The sequence below is a fragment of the Lactuca sativa genome, chromosome 5, assembly GCF_002870075.4.
Source record: "Lactuca sativa cultivar Salinas chromosome 5, Lsat_Salinas_v11, whole genome shotgun sequence".
In the NCBI taxonomy this organism is placed as follows: Eukaryota; Viridiplantae; Streptophyta; class Magnoliopsida; order Asterales; family Asteraceae; genus Lactuca; species Lactuca sativa.
This window is the reverse complement of record NC_056627.2, coordinates 346,392,550-346,406,865: the sequence shown is the minus strand read 5'-3', so window position 1 is coordinate 346,406,865 and position 14,316 is coordinate 346,392,550. Positions and strand designations below refer to the sequence as shown.

Genomic DNA, 14,316 nt, shown 5'->3' with positions numbered 1-14,316 from the left:
CATGAAAAGAAAATAGTGTAGGATCGAGTCATGGTATATATCGCAAAGAGTATGTAGGGTGTTATGAGTCTAGAATTATTAGGCATACAATTAATAGCATTAATTAATATAGAGGGGTAGGGTATGGAATGGTGAAGAAGTCCTCTATATATAACTCGATGGACAATTTTCCTCTTTGAAAATTTAGCCTTAGCTTAGCTGACCTTTCTCCATGCTTAAATATATACTCGATCTATGTATTAAGTCCATTCCACACACATAGTACACATGGTCCCATATATGGTGATGGCCCATGCATTTATTGTATGTATGTATGTTTATGTATGTATGTACATGCAATTAGAACAGAATATTTCATTTATTTATTGAAGCATACATATAGACAAGTCCATGCTTCGACTTTCTTCAAAGGGTCTTAGTCATGCCCATCTACCTCCCAGATTCAAAGCTAAATTTATCACATCAAGACTTGCTATAATTTGAAAAGGCAGACTGTGTTCTCATGACAATATTTCTTTAAAGATTGATGAATTCAACAACTGATGTCAGTTAGTTTCTGGTGTTCAAAAAGCTTGGAAAGATTAATCAGGAAAGATGATGGAAGATGGTGATTGCGATTGTTCAGATATGAACGATCACTTTTGTTGCAGGAAACTCGAGGATGATGATGATGATGAAGGGAACAAGGCAAAGTCAAGTGAGAGCTCAGGGAATAACAGTGTGGTGGATCAAGTAGAGGGTGAGAAGATGGATGCATCTACTCGAGTAAGGCAATATGTTAGATCCAAGATGCCTCGATTGAGATGGACTCCAGAACTTCATCTCATATTCGTGCGAGCTGTGGAGCGACTCGGTGGTCAAGAAAGTAATCCTTCAATTTTTTGATCACTAAATCTTTCTTGAAATTCAACTTCTCTTTTAGGGTTTTTGTTTTTTTGTAACCATCGATCTTTCTTTGAATTATATACTTCGTGTTTCTGTAGGAGCAACTCCTAAACTGGTGTTACAGCTAATGAACATGAAGGGTTTGAGCATTGCTCATGTGAAAAGCCATCTACAGGTAAAAATTCATAAATTAAATATAATAAATATTATCTTGTTATAAACTTCAAGATTCATTTATATATAATTTTCTTACGAATATAGATGTATCGGAGCAAGAAGATCGATGATCAGGGCCAAGGTATATATGTTGAAAAGCTCATGTCTTTAACCATAGTTTGATATTTGCTATTTGCTATTTCTAAATTAGGGTTTTCAAGATTCTTGATCTTTCTTGATTTGCAATGGTTAAACTTCTTTTACTTTCCTTTTTTAGTAATAAACGAGGGAGATCACTACTACACTGGGAGAAACAGTCATCATGTTCAAAGTTTATGGCAGCTTCCCATGTTTCGTCCAAGATTAGTTAGGCCTAATCCAATTCCAAGGTACCCATTTCATTTTGCTTTCGTTATATCACTCGTTTTATTCTTTTGTTTCTTGACTTCAACACGATTTAATTAATTAATGACACTATCCAATATTTCCATATAGCAGTTATGGGGCAAGCATGGCAGATCGTGGCTTAGTCAACGGCCATGGAAGTTACTGTACTAACAAGATTTTGAACTCATCCATGGTGGAACAAGATTACAAGATTGCCCACCATGAGATGCAACAATGGGTAATGAAACAAGCTTTATGCAACATGACTAGGTCAACTCTAGTAGATCACCAACTCGTCAAAAGTCAAAGATTTGACAACCCAATTGAAACAAAGAAGAGAAAAGCAGTAGACAATGGTCTTGATTTGAATCTATCATTAAGTATGAAGCTAAGATCACGAGAAGAAGAAGAAGATTATGCAGATGAAGAAGTAGATAGCTCTTTATGTCTCTCGTTAATTCCTTCTTCTCCGAAGAAGGAAAAGCTGTTTAGAGATCCACATGGGTCATCGAGGTTTAGCAAATGTGCAAAGAGTCCAAGATTAATGGCGAGTACTCTAGATCTGACTATATGAATTCGAGAATTCTAGTGAGATCTTGCTGGTACTCGCTTATTTTTAGGGTTTGTAAGGTTTTATTTGACGGATATTAATTATTAATGTTCTTCACAAGCACTTAATTATTAGTATATTAGTTCGTAATTGACTTTCATGAATTGATCTGTTAATTTTATTGATGTTTGTATAAAAACTTCATTTGCTTGTCGTAATTTCTTCTTGGCTTCTTCCAAACCGATGCTCAAATCCTGGGTTCCCATTATATTAATTAGCATGTGGAAATAACTACAAAAACGCTACAATTGCTTAAAACTTTTGAATCAAAAATAACTTACGCTTATTTTATAATACATGATTTTGTAGTTTTTCACGAATGAAGAATCACTTGATAGCAATTTAGGGTTTTAAAAACATACATTGAAAACTCTATGTGGTGATCATAAGCATCTTATAAGGGAATATTTTGAGTTGAATGATTAATAAGGGGAACAAATAATTCTAACTATTTATGTCTGTATTCATTACAAGAATTAGAGTTGAATGATTATTTTGTCGCTGAAGTTATGATTTTTTTTTTCCAAAAAATTAATGACGTGGTTTCACTTGGTCTTCAATTTTTATCTTGAAATTTCTTAAATCCATTCGTACAAAACCCATTTTGATAATAAACAAGATTATCAATTTGGATCGAATTTCACACACTAATCCAAGATGAAGTTCAGGTTATCTCCTTTTAATGGATTAAAAGTCATCGAAGAAAAAGAAAAACCAATAGAAACCTGTAACTTCAATTGATAAATTGCTGATAAAAAGATTGTATATGATTACAAATATCCATATAAAAGTTAATTACAAACTTATTGAAATCTGATTGGTGGTTGCAACCCCATCTTTATTATAACTAGAAAGAGCAAACATTCTTGCCATGCAATGAACATTGATCCATGATACAACACAATCTCCTAAAATTAAGCTGAACATATATTGTCTTTACTTGTTCAGTTCTTGTTGTTTACAAAGACTTTCAAATCCGTTGTGCTTCCCTATGCATATGTATTTTTAATCTTGGTACACGATTAGTACATGCTCCAATGTCATTATTTTAATCTTTTTCGTTAATTTTATTATTTTCCTAAATATTTTTTCCCCATGATCCAGCATCTCCCAAAAATGAAAAAAAAAAAAAAAAAAAAAAAAAACTTATGAGGCTAGCTTTTCGGCAAACCTAGCTGATAGCAGATAGCGGGTAACTTATAGTTTGTAGTGTTTTGTTAAATGTTATATGAAGTAACATTTGGATTTTGAGCGTTTTATTTAAACTAAACGCTAGAAGCTTGTAGTGCCGAACGAGACTTTCTGTTTAAAATAGAGCGTTTTGTTAAACATTAGAATCTAGAAGCTCCCAAACGTTCAATACGCCCTACATGCTTTGTTCACAAAAAGGTTTTAATTTTTGGTTTGGTTAATTCATAATATAAAGGGAAATTAAGTAATCTTTTCTGTTTTTTTTTTTTTTAAATATAACCTATTTTATTTATTTTTTGCAAAATAACTACATATTCCGGAACGAGTCGTTCTGGAACGTATTTCAGATTATTTTTCAGGTGACCCGACCCATTGCATTTCCGGATCAACCGTATATGTTTCGGATCAGGATTTTGAATTTTCAAATCCGAAATATAATTTGAGGCAGCAATTTCATTCCGGAAAGATGCATTTCAATTCCGACGTTCCGACTCGATTTTGATATGTAACTCCCATTTCCTATACACATCTCCAATCTCCGACTCCCATCTCCGACATGGAAGACTAGCACTACGACCCTGTTATTTTACGGGTATGTTCTTCGTTTTCTCTTTACATAGTTTTTTGTTTGTTGAAGGTTCCTATTTTTCTACTGTTAATGTTTCAGAATTCGTAGACCACATCCGGAATGAACTGAAAATGTTCCAGAGTTTAAATTAAAGATGACATATTTGTAGGACCAACTGAAAAGTAGTTTAGATGTTTAGGTATTGTTGATTTACATCAAAATTTCATGTTCCGAATCTTAAAATTTCATTCCGGAAGCCTCCAGAACGCGAGGAACTGTTTTGGAACACGATGAACTCGTCTGGAACATGAGGAACATGTCCGGAATATTGGTCATTTCCATTTCGGAATGAAGGGATAACACTTTTTTATTTGTGCAACACGATATGGTTTTTTATGCATCAATTACACTCTTGTGTAAACCCAAAATCGGCGAGGAAATTCTTGCGGCATTCAGAGATAGCCCGAATACAAGACTATGTTCCGAAATATATGTTTTGGGAGGTGGTTAGACATTCCAAATGTAAATGGGGATTCTTTGCTTCTACATTATGTCTTTTACCACAAAATTGTCACCGACCCCCAAAGCCAAATACAAGAAATGGTTTTTAAGATTGGGGGTTACGAGTTGTCTTTCGGGAAGAAAGAATTTTGTCTCATCACCGACTTTCGGTTTGGTGACTATTTTCCTGCTTCTACATCCAGCACCGCCTTCCATTCTCGTGCCTTTCCTATGGTCATGACGAATGTCTTAGTCAAATTAGACCATGTTATGAAGGTGTTTAAACATTCACTTAATGAGTTATCGGACAAGGATGCAGTCAGTGTATGTCTTCTATACTTTTTAGAGAAGGGTTTCAATAGATGGTTGGCTAAGCAGACTGTTACACAAGAGTATTTCTCTTTGATGTCTATCATTGATGAATTCAACATGTATAATGTTGTTTATTTTACAATTACTGATTATAGTTACTTATCTTTACTAATATTTTTTAGAAATTTAATTGTTAACTAATTTTTTATGTGGTAGATATCCATAGGGGAAGATAATTTGGAATCAATTGTACTAACAGTTATTTACTATATTCAATAAAGTTGACAAACTTATACATCCAGACGAACCGAAAGAGAACGAACCTCAAAAAGTGACCTACATCTTACATGGGTTTTTATACGCTTTTAAGGTAAGTATATGATGAAAAAATTATTATTGATTTTTTTGCTAACATTCTAACAATTTTTTTTATTTAACATTCAAATATGGATTCTTAAGACTTTTCCGCTGAGCAGATTGTTTGGTATCCGACAATAGAATGTGATCCCTCGAGTTGTTGCATGGTCAAAACCGAGGCCTTTACAAAGACTCACTGCAACCAGTTTTTACAAATCGACGACGTATGGTTACTTTATTATTTAAATATTATTTAACTTATAATTTATATTTATGAGTAAATTACATGAATGGTCCCTATGGTTTGGGGTAATTTGCACGTTTGGTCCCTAACTTATTTTTTTAATTCGGAAGGTCCCTACTATTTATTTTTGTTATGCGTTTGATCCCTACATTTTGGTTTTGTTATACGTTAATTTGGTCCCTGTCTTACCTAAAAAGACTATTATTTAAATAGAGAAAAATTGTGAGGTGGGTAAGATAAGGTGAATGGGTGAAGTTGGGGTGTGTTTATTTAAATAAATTAAAAAATCAAGTGCAAAATAGTCTTTTTAGGTAAGACAGGGACCAAGCGCATTACGAAAACAAATAGTAGGGACCTTTCGAGTTATAAAAATAAGTTAGGTGTAACGACCCAATTTTCACGACCAAAAATTTTGTTTTAAAAACATTACTTTAGAAAATATTAATAACTAAAACATCGTTTGATCAACCATAACATAAAGTGAACCATGTCTGAAACCCAAAACATACAACTAATCAAATATCAGAGTATCAATCCCAGAGAATCTCATAAATGCGGAAACCAGAGAGTGTGTGTGTGTGACATGCTGTACCGCGCCGACTCCTTTCCCCTAGCTGAGGAGGTACCTGAAACCAAAACTGAAAACTGTAAGCACAAAGCTTAGTGAGTTCCCCCGTAATACTCCATACCATACAAACATATAACAACCAATGTTCAGCTAGGAGTTATGGGCCTTGCCCACACTCGGGAAGATACGGGCCCTGCCCACACTTCGCTAGCCGAGAGATACGGGCCTCGCCCACACTTGAGAAGATACGGGCCCTACCCACACTTCGCTATCTGGGAGATACGGGCCTAGCCCACACTCCAACCTCGGAGAGATACGGGCCCTGCCCACACTCAACCGCTAACCCATAACATACAAGTATCACGCAGACAACAAGTATAAGCAACTCTATCATATTAACACATATATCATACTTGACTAAACCTAGAGATACGGGCTCGACCCACACTCTAGTACTAGCATCTCGTCTACACGGGTCGGCCTTGGTGCCTTAGACCCGTTCCTACTGGAAAGGAAACTCACCTCGAAATAGGCTGTTGGTCTGTGTGGGAATTGGCTGTCTACTGCTGCTGCTGCTAACGTCCCTCGACTGTAATTCCCACAAAAACGATCAGTCAAACACGCTAGATGTTCTTAGGGTAAAATGACCCTTTTACCCCTCACCAAGTCAAAGACCAGGTCAAAGTCAACTTCCAGTTGACTGGACTCGCCGAGTCCAGAGAGCAACTCGCCGAGTCCATCTCTCACTGATCCGGTCCCTCTCACTAGGTCCCTCTTTCACTCACTGAGTCACCCCTGACTCGCTATCCGGGACTTTGGGGCCGAATCGAGTACCAACTCGCCGAGTTCCTCGAGCAGGTGCTCTGCTTGCTTCCAATCCACACCAAAACACCCCATTCGAGGGATTGGGGGTTTCGGGACTACGATATACGGTTAATTTCGTGCACAGGTACGAAGGGTTGAGCCTTCGATGCCTAAACCCCTCGTTTTCTGTGGATGTTCACATTACTCGCCGAGTTCGAAGAAGTACTCGGCGAGTTCCAGGCAATCTTCATAGGACTCGCCGAGTTTGTTCATCCAACTCGCCGAGTCGACGACCATCTTCATACAACTCGCCGAGTCCTTCGACCCACTTCCTGAGTAGGCCAAATCTAGGACATGCAACACTTCCAGACCACAAATCCATGGTCCTAGGGTTCATTTACCATGTAAAGTTGTAAACTTTACGTGCATGCATGGCCCTATGAGCTCAAACATGCACTTCCAAGCTATACAAAAGGTACTATGCTCATTGGGGACTTCCACTACCTCAACCACAGAGACTTTATGCTACCATGAAGTCCAAAAGGTCCACATTCGAAGTTCTTGCAGAACATTAGCCATAAACACATAGAGATTTAGGTTTTTAGGGCTTAAAACCTCTTTTCTTAGGGACAAAAGGGGACTAACGAGCTAAAGATCAAGTTAGGGTCTTTTCTACCTGAATAGAGGCCTTTCACAGAGTAGATTCTGGATCTCCTTCCCTTCTTGCACTCTTCAATCTTCTCCTTCTTCTCTTAAGCCCCAAATCACCTTCAAAATGTTAACAATCACCCACAAGGACACAAAGGAGGCTAGGGTTTCGTTCTACAGGTCTCTGGGAGTGCTAAGGGAAATGGAGGCTGGGTTAGGTCGATTAAATAGGGTGCAAATACCCGGGTTAGGGTTTAAGTCCAAACAGGGTCTACTCGCCGAGTCCATCGGACCTACTCGCCGAGTAGACCGAGTAAATCCCGTGTCTAGTCCCGCTTCTACTCGGCGAGTCTGTCCCTCAACTCGCCGAGTCCAAGGCTAATTATGCAAAATAAAGAGATTTAATAACCACGAATACATACCAGGAATCAGGTGCTACAAATCTCCCCCACTTATTTTAGACTTCATCCTCGAAGTCTGCTGCTCGATCCTGAAACAGCTCGGGATAGTGCTCCATCATCTCGTCCACCGGCTCCCAAGTCCATTCCGAACCCTTGCGGTGCTGCCATTGAACCTTCACTAGCTCCACCCTCTTGTTGTAATCAACCTGAATATCGTCCAACGGCACTACCGCTGAATCGTCCACCAAGCACTTTCGCAGCTGAGAGACATGGAAAGTGCTATGGATCTGGCTGAGCTTGGCTGGCAGATCAAACCATACGCCACCTTGCCCACCCGGGCTACAACCCTGAACGGTCCGATGAACCTCGGGCCCAATTTGCCCCACTTCCTGAATCGGATGACGCCTTTCCAAGGCGACACCTTCAGGAGAACCATATCCCCGACTCGAAACTCCAAGTCGGATCGACGCTTGTCGGCGTAACTTTTCTGCCGACTGTGAGCTGTCTGAAGCCTGCTCCGGACCTGCTGAATCCTCTCGGTCATCTTGAGCACCACTTCGGTGCTCCCCATGACTCTCTGGCTAACTTCACCCCAGCATATCGGGGTCCTGCACCTTCGTCCGTACAATAACTCAAATGGAGGATGATCAATACTCGCGTGGTAGCTGTTGTTGTATGAGAACTCGGCCAGGGGAAGATAGGTATCCCAGCTACCACCGAAGTCTAGCACGCACGCCCGCAGCATATCCTCCAGAGTCTGGATGGTCCGCTCGCTCTGACCATCCGTCTGCGGGTGAAAGGCAGTGCTAAAATGCAGACGAGTGCCCAACTCGTCATGGAATCTCTTCCAAAATCTGGAAGTAAAACGCACATCCCTGTCCGAGATCACCAATACTGGCACCCCATGCCGTGCCACAATCTCCCTGATATAGATGTCGGCCAATTTCTCGGCCGATATGCTCTCCTGAATCGGAATAAAGTGAGCACTCTTGGTCAATCTATCCACGATGACCCAAATCGAATCCACTCCACGTGCGGTCCTAGGAAGCTTCGTGATAAAATCCATCGTGATATCTTCCCATTTCCACAGTGGAATATCCAACGGCTGCATCTTCCCATGCGGTCTCTGATGTTCGGCCTTGACCTTCCTGCAGGTCAAACACCGTTCGACGTACCATGCCACATCCCGCTTCATGCAGGGCCACCAGTAATCCAGTCGAAGATCCCTATACATCTTCGTCGCCCCGGGAAGAATAGAGAATCGGGACTTGTGCGCCTCCTCCATCAAAGTCTGGCGCACACCCCCGTGATACGGCACCCATACCCTACGGTGCAATGTCAATAATCCTCGGCTATCATAGTCAAAGGAGGAAACCTGACCCACCACACGCTCGCTCTTCCGATGTTCCTCTTTGATAGCCTCCTGCTGAGCCTCCCGAATTTGCTCCAACAGGGGAGTCACCACGGTCATCCTCAAGCAGACGTCCCTGATCGGCGCCGCCTTGCGGCTGAGCGCATCGGCCACCACGTTGGCCTTCCCCGGGTGGTAAAGGATCTCGCAATCATAATCCTTCACCACATCCAACCACCGACGCTGCCTCATGTTCAGATTTGGCTGATCCATGAGGTACCTCAAACTCTTGTGGTCCGTGTAGATGGTACATCGAACCCCGTAGAGGTAATATCGCCAAATCTTGAGGGCAAAAACCACCACCCCCAACTCCAAATCATGCGTCGGGTAGTTCGCCTCGTGAGGCTTGAGCTGCCTCGAAGCATAGGCAATAACATGCCCCCTCTGCATCAGTACCGCGCCCAACCCAGAAATGGATGCATCACAATAAACCACAAAATCCTCCACGCCCTCTGGCAGGGCTAAGATTGGCGCCTCGCATAATCTCTGTCTCAGCGTCTCAAATGCAGCCTGCTGCTCGGGCCCCCACCGAAAGACCACGGCTTTCTTCGTCAGCCGCGTCAGGGGCACGGCTATCTTGGAGAAATCCTGAATAAATCTCCGATAGTAGCCTGCCAATCCCAGGAAACTCCGAATCTCAGATGGAGACTTCGGAACCTCCCATCTCATCACGACCTCGACCTTGGCCGGATCGACCAGAATTCCATTCTGGTTGACGAGGTGTCCAAGAAATTGCACCTCGCGCAACCAAAACTCACACTTGGAGAACTTGGCATACAAGATCTCCCTCCTCAGGGTCTCTAACACCTCCCTCAGATGCTCCTCATGTTCCTCCCAAGTCTTGGAATAAACCAAGATGTCATCAATAAAGACTATCACAGACCGATCCAGCATCGGCCTGCATACGCGGTTCATGAGGTCCATGAACGCGGCAGGAGCATTGGTGAGCCCAAACGGCATCACCACGAACTCATAATGGCCATAGCGCGTCCGAAACGCGGTCTTCTGCATATCCTCCTCCCTGACCCTCATCTGATGATAACCCGAACGCAAATCAATCTTGGAGAACCAAGATGCTCCCTGAAGCTGGTCAAAGAGGTCATCAATCCTCGGAAGCGGGTAACGGTTCGTCACTGTTACCTTGTTCAACTCCCGATAATCTATACACATCCGATGCGACCCGTCCTTCTTCTTCACAAATAGAATCGGGGCTCCCCAGGGTGAACTGCTCGGACGAATAAACCCCTTGTCTAGCAGCTCCTGCAGCTGCGTAGACAACTCCTGCATCTCGGGAGGAGCCAGTCGATACAGTGCCTTGGCTATCGGAGCCGCACCAGGAACGAGGTCAATCCGGAACTCCATCTATCGCTCCGAAGGTTTACCAGGAAGCTCCTCTGGGAAAACATCTACAAAGTCTCGGACCACCGGAACCTCGCTCACTGTCGCCTTACCCGCCTCCCGGGTATCCATCGCATACGCGACATATCCTGCGCATCCCTGCTGAAGGTAGCGCCTAGCCCTCGCTGCTGAACATACAGCGGGTCCATACTGGGGCCTCTCACCATGAATCACTAACTCTCCCCCGCTTGGGGTCCTGACCCGCACTAGCTGCTGCGCGCAATCTATCACAGCCCCATTAGGGCTCCGCCAATCCATGCCTATAATCACCTTGTTCCCACGCAACGGTATGGGAACCAAATCTACCAAATAGCGCTCCTCGAACAAACGCAGCACACAATCTCGAAATACCATCGATGCTCGCACCGATCGATCATCAGCAATCTCCACCTCCAAAGGGCAATCTAACTCGCCTGATGGCTCATGAAACTTCTTGCTAAGCGCAAGGGAAACGAATGATCGGGATGCACCCGAATCAAATAACACCTGAACTGGGAGGCCGTTCACATGGAACGATCCTAATGCATACATATACATACAGAGCACATATCAATAACATAAAATCATAAAAATAAGATAGAGGGAAAGAGTCATACCCGTCACCACATTGGGTGCGGCGCGTGCCTCCTCGGTAGTCAACTGGAATGCTCGGCTCCTCACCACTGGAGCCTCTGCCTTGCCCTGCCGGCCATCCGTGATCCGCAGGGTCGCTGGAGCTGGCGCCTTCACCGGTGCTGAAACTATCAACTGGGGGCAATTGGCCTTCTTGTGGCCCCTCTGGTTGCAGTGAAAACACAGCAACTCCGATGTTTGAATAACTGAAACTGGAGTAGTACAATCCCTGCTAAAGTGCCCTGCCTTGCCGCACTTGTAGCAGCCTACTGATCCCATCCTACATGCCCCCACGTGCGTCCTGCCGCATTTCCCGCGGCGGCTCGGTCCTGACTGGCCTTTCGGCCTACTATCTGATCCCTTGGGCTTCTTCCCCGAAGCCCCTCCTGCCTGACCCTCCTCTAACTTCCGTTTCCGGATGTGCTCCAAATCTATATCCCTCTCCCTTGCCCTGGCAATCATGGAATCCAAGGTAGGGCAAGCCGAAAAGCTAACGTGCTCCCGGATGTCAGCACGTAGCATATCATGATAACGAGTCCTCCTCATGTCCTCGTCACCAGCATACTGGGGCACCAACAAAGCCCTCTCCCGGAACTTGGCGGTGATCTCCGCCACAGTCTCAGTCGTCTGCCTCATGTCTAGAAACTCCCTGGCCAGCTGCTGAAGCTCGACAGCCGGCGCAAACTCTGCCCTGAACCTGGTCACAAAGTCCGACCAGGCCATCGCCTCGATAGCTGAGGCTCCCAACGAGTCACCCATGGACTCCCACCAATCCCGGGCTCGGTCTCGTAAACATCCTGCTGCATACCTCACCTTCGACCCCTCGGGGTAGAAGCTAGTCAACTGGGCAGACTCGATGTCTGCAATCCATCGCCTGGCAGCAATGGGGTCCTTCACCCCATGGAAATCCGGCACACCAATTCCCCTGAAGTCCTTAAAGGACAGTGTGCGAGATCCCGACTGGCCAGATGCCATGTCGCTCCTGAACTCCCTGAGGCGATCCTCCATCAACTCGATGATCCCTTCCTTGATCGACCCGAAGATAATGGGAGTCGACTCAAGAATACCCCTGGTGATCTCTGACGCGATGAACTCGCGTAGTCCCTCATCAACCGGCTCAGAACCTGATCCCGAACCTGACCCCCCTCCTGAACCGCCATCTACTGGCCTCGATCGAAGTACCACCATTCTGCAATACATAAATGTCAATCATTAGTGATACTGACACTCCTTGAGGGATCGCATCTACCACAAGTTCCCTGGTCTCATCTTGGCCTCCCTTGGTTCGGGTACGGATCCTCTGCTTTCAGTAGTACGGGCCCATACTACCTTCCACATCTATCCGTACCTTTTCCAAGGTATGCCTTGACTCTACCAGATCCCCCTCACTATTGCTGATCACTGCTATACTCATCCTAGGCTTGCCCTAGGGAAATCTCTAATTCCACCCTAGCCAGTCCTCAGCTGCTGCATGCCTCCTTGTACTGCCAATTATCCATTACCCGAGTACCATCACATGTGATGAGGCTCAGATAATCTTTCGAGTACCCGACTCGTCCCTACAACGGTTGGACTCAAACAAGAGCTGCGCAGTAGGATCAAACTGGCACTCTAAGATTACTCAACCCTGATCACATGTGACGTGACGCATTCGCCTAATGGCTAACTCCCATTATTCAGAGTCCCACGTAGCACAAAGCAAGCAGCATTCAGATAAGGGTAACAAGCTCAATCAACTCTATCTGCTTTCAAGAACTGAGCTAGCATAAAGTGCTAAGCTCATACTACCAGGCATAACCTAATTAGGCTATCCTACTTACTGTCTACTCAATAACTAGCATGCAATTTCTCATACAATTGAAAAACCAAAAAGCAGGCACATAAGGCATCACCCCTAGATCCTTAGTCCTATTCTAGCATGCTGTTCTACAAAAGCTGATAAACACAACATACACTTGTATGGGTACTTTGGGGAATACTTACTTGAGCTCGGCCGGTCGCGCACATCACACACTTCGTTCTTTCTCAAAGCTCTTTTCTCAATTTTAGAAAACTTTTTCTTTTTAGAAAATATTCTAATCCCTCGATTTGAGTTCAGACACTCCCGAAGGTGTGTCCGAATCCCTCAAACCAGGGCTCTGATACCAACTTGTAACGACCCAATTTTCACGACCAAAAATTTTGTTTTAAAAACATTACTTTAGAAAATATTAATAACTAAAACATCGTTTGATCAACCATAACATAAAGTGAACCATGTCTGAAACCCAAAACATACAACTAATCAAATATCAGAGTATCAATCCCAGAGAATCTCATAAATGCGGAAACCAGAGAGTGTGTGTGTGTGACATGCTGCTACCGTGCCGGCTCCTTTCCCCTAGCTGAGGAGGTACCTGAAACCAAAACTGAAAACTGTAAGCACAAAGCTTAGTGAGTTCCCCCGTAATACTCCATACCATACAAACATATAACAACCAATGTTCAGCTAGGAGTTACGGGCCTTGCCCACACTCGGGAAGATACGGGCCCTGCCCACACTTCGCTAGCCGAGAGATATGGGCCTCGCCTACACTTGAGAAGATACGGGCCCTACCCACACTTCGCTATCTGGGAGATACGGTCCTAGCCCACACTCCAACCTCGGAGAGATACGGGCCCTGCCCACACTCAACCGCTAACCCATAACATACAAGTATCACGCAGACAACAAGTATAAGCAACTCTATCATATTAACACATATATCATACTTGACTAAACCTAGAGATACGGGCTCGACCCACACTCTAGTACTAGCATCTCGTCTACACGGGTCGGCCTTGGTGCCTTAGACCCGTTCCTACTGGAAAGGAAACTCACCTCGAAATAGGTTGTTGGTCTGTGTGGGAATTGGCTGTCTACTGCTGCTGCTGCTGCTAACGTCCCTTGACTTTAATTCCCACAAAAACGATCAGTCAAACACGCTAGATGTTCTTAGGGTAAAATGACCCTTTTACCCCTCACCAAGTCAAAGACCAGGTCAAAGTCAACTTCCAGTTGGCTGGACTCGCCGAGTCCAGAGAGCAACTCGCCGAGTCCATCTCTCACTGATCCGGTCCCTCTCACCAGGTCCCTCTTTCACTCACTGAGTCACCCCTGACTCGCTATCCGGGACTTTGGGGCCGACTCGAGTACCAACTCACCGAGTTCCTCGAGCAGGTGCTCTGCTTGCTTCCAATCCACACCAAAACACCCCATTCGAGGGTTTGGGGGTTTCGGGACT

The 14,316-nt window shown here is 44.1% G+C and overlaps 1 protein-coding gene across 2 annotated transcripts; it reads left to right on the top strand.

Moving 5' to 3' along the window:
• Positions 1-238: 238 nt before the first annotated feature.
• Positions 239-2,142, top strand: LOC111912713 (transcription factor BOA). Of its 2 annotated transcripts, none has more exons than XM_023908444.3 (5): positions 239-865; positions 984-1,060; positions 1,147-1,183; positions 1,319-1,430; positions 1,537-2,142. In XM_023908444.3, the coding sequence occupies exons 1-5, from the start codon at positions 595-597 to the stop codon at positions 2,000-2,002; spliced, it is 963 nt and encodes a 320-aa protein (XP_023764212.1). In that variant the 5' UTR covers positions 239-594; the 3' UTR covers positions 2,003-2,142. The 2 variants fall into 2 exon arrangements, with proteins under 2 accessions (XP_023764212.1, XP_023764216.1); XM_023908448.3 differs by having other exon boundaries at positions 249-865; positions 1,540-2,142.
• Positions 2,143-14,316: the final 12,174 nt, after the last annotated feature.

Excerpts from the sequence above, each read along its gene's own strand:
- LOC111912713 (XM_023908444.3), top strand. The coding sequence starts at position 595 with ATGATGGAAGATGGTGATTGCGATTGTTCAGATATGAACGATCACTTT. Across the intron at positions 866-983 it reads GCGACTCGGTGGTCAAGAAA|GAGCAACTCCTAAACTGGTG; the intron begins GTAATCCTTCAA and ends GTGTTTCTGTAG. Across the intron at positions 1,061-1,146 it reads ATGTGAAAAGCCATCTACAG|ATGTATCGGAGCAAGAAGAT; the intron begins GTAAAAATTCAT and ends TTACGAATATAG.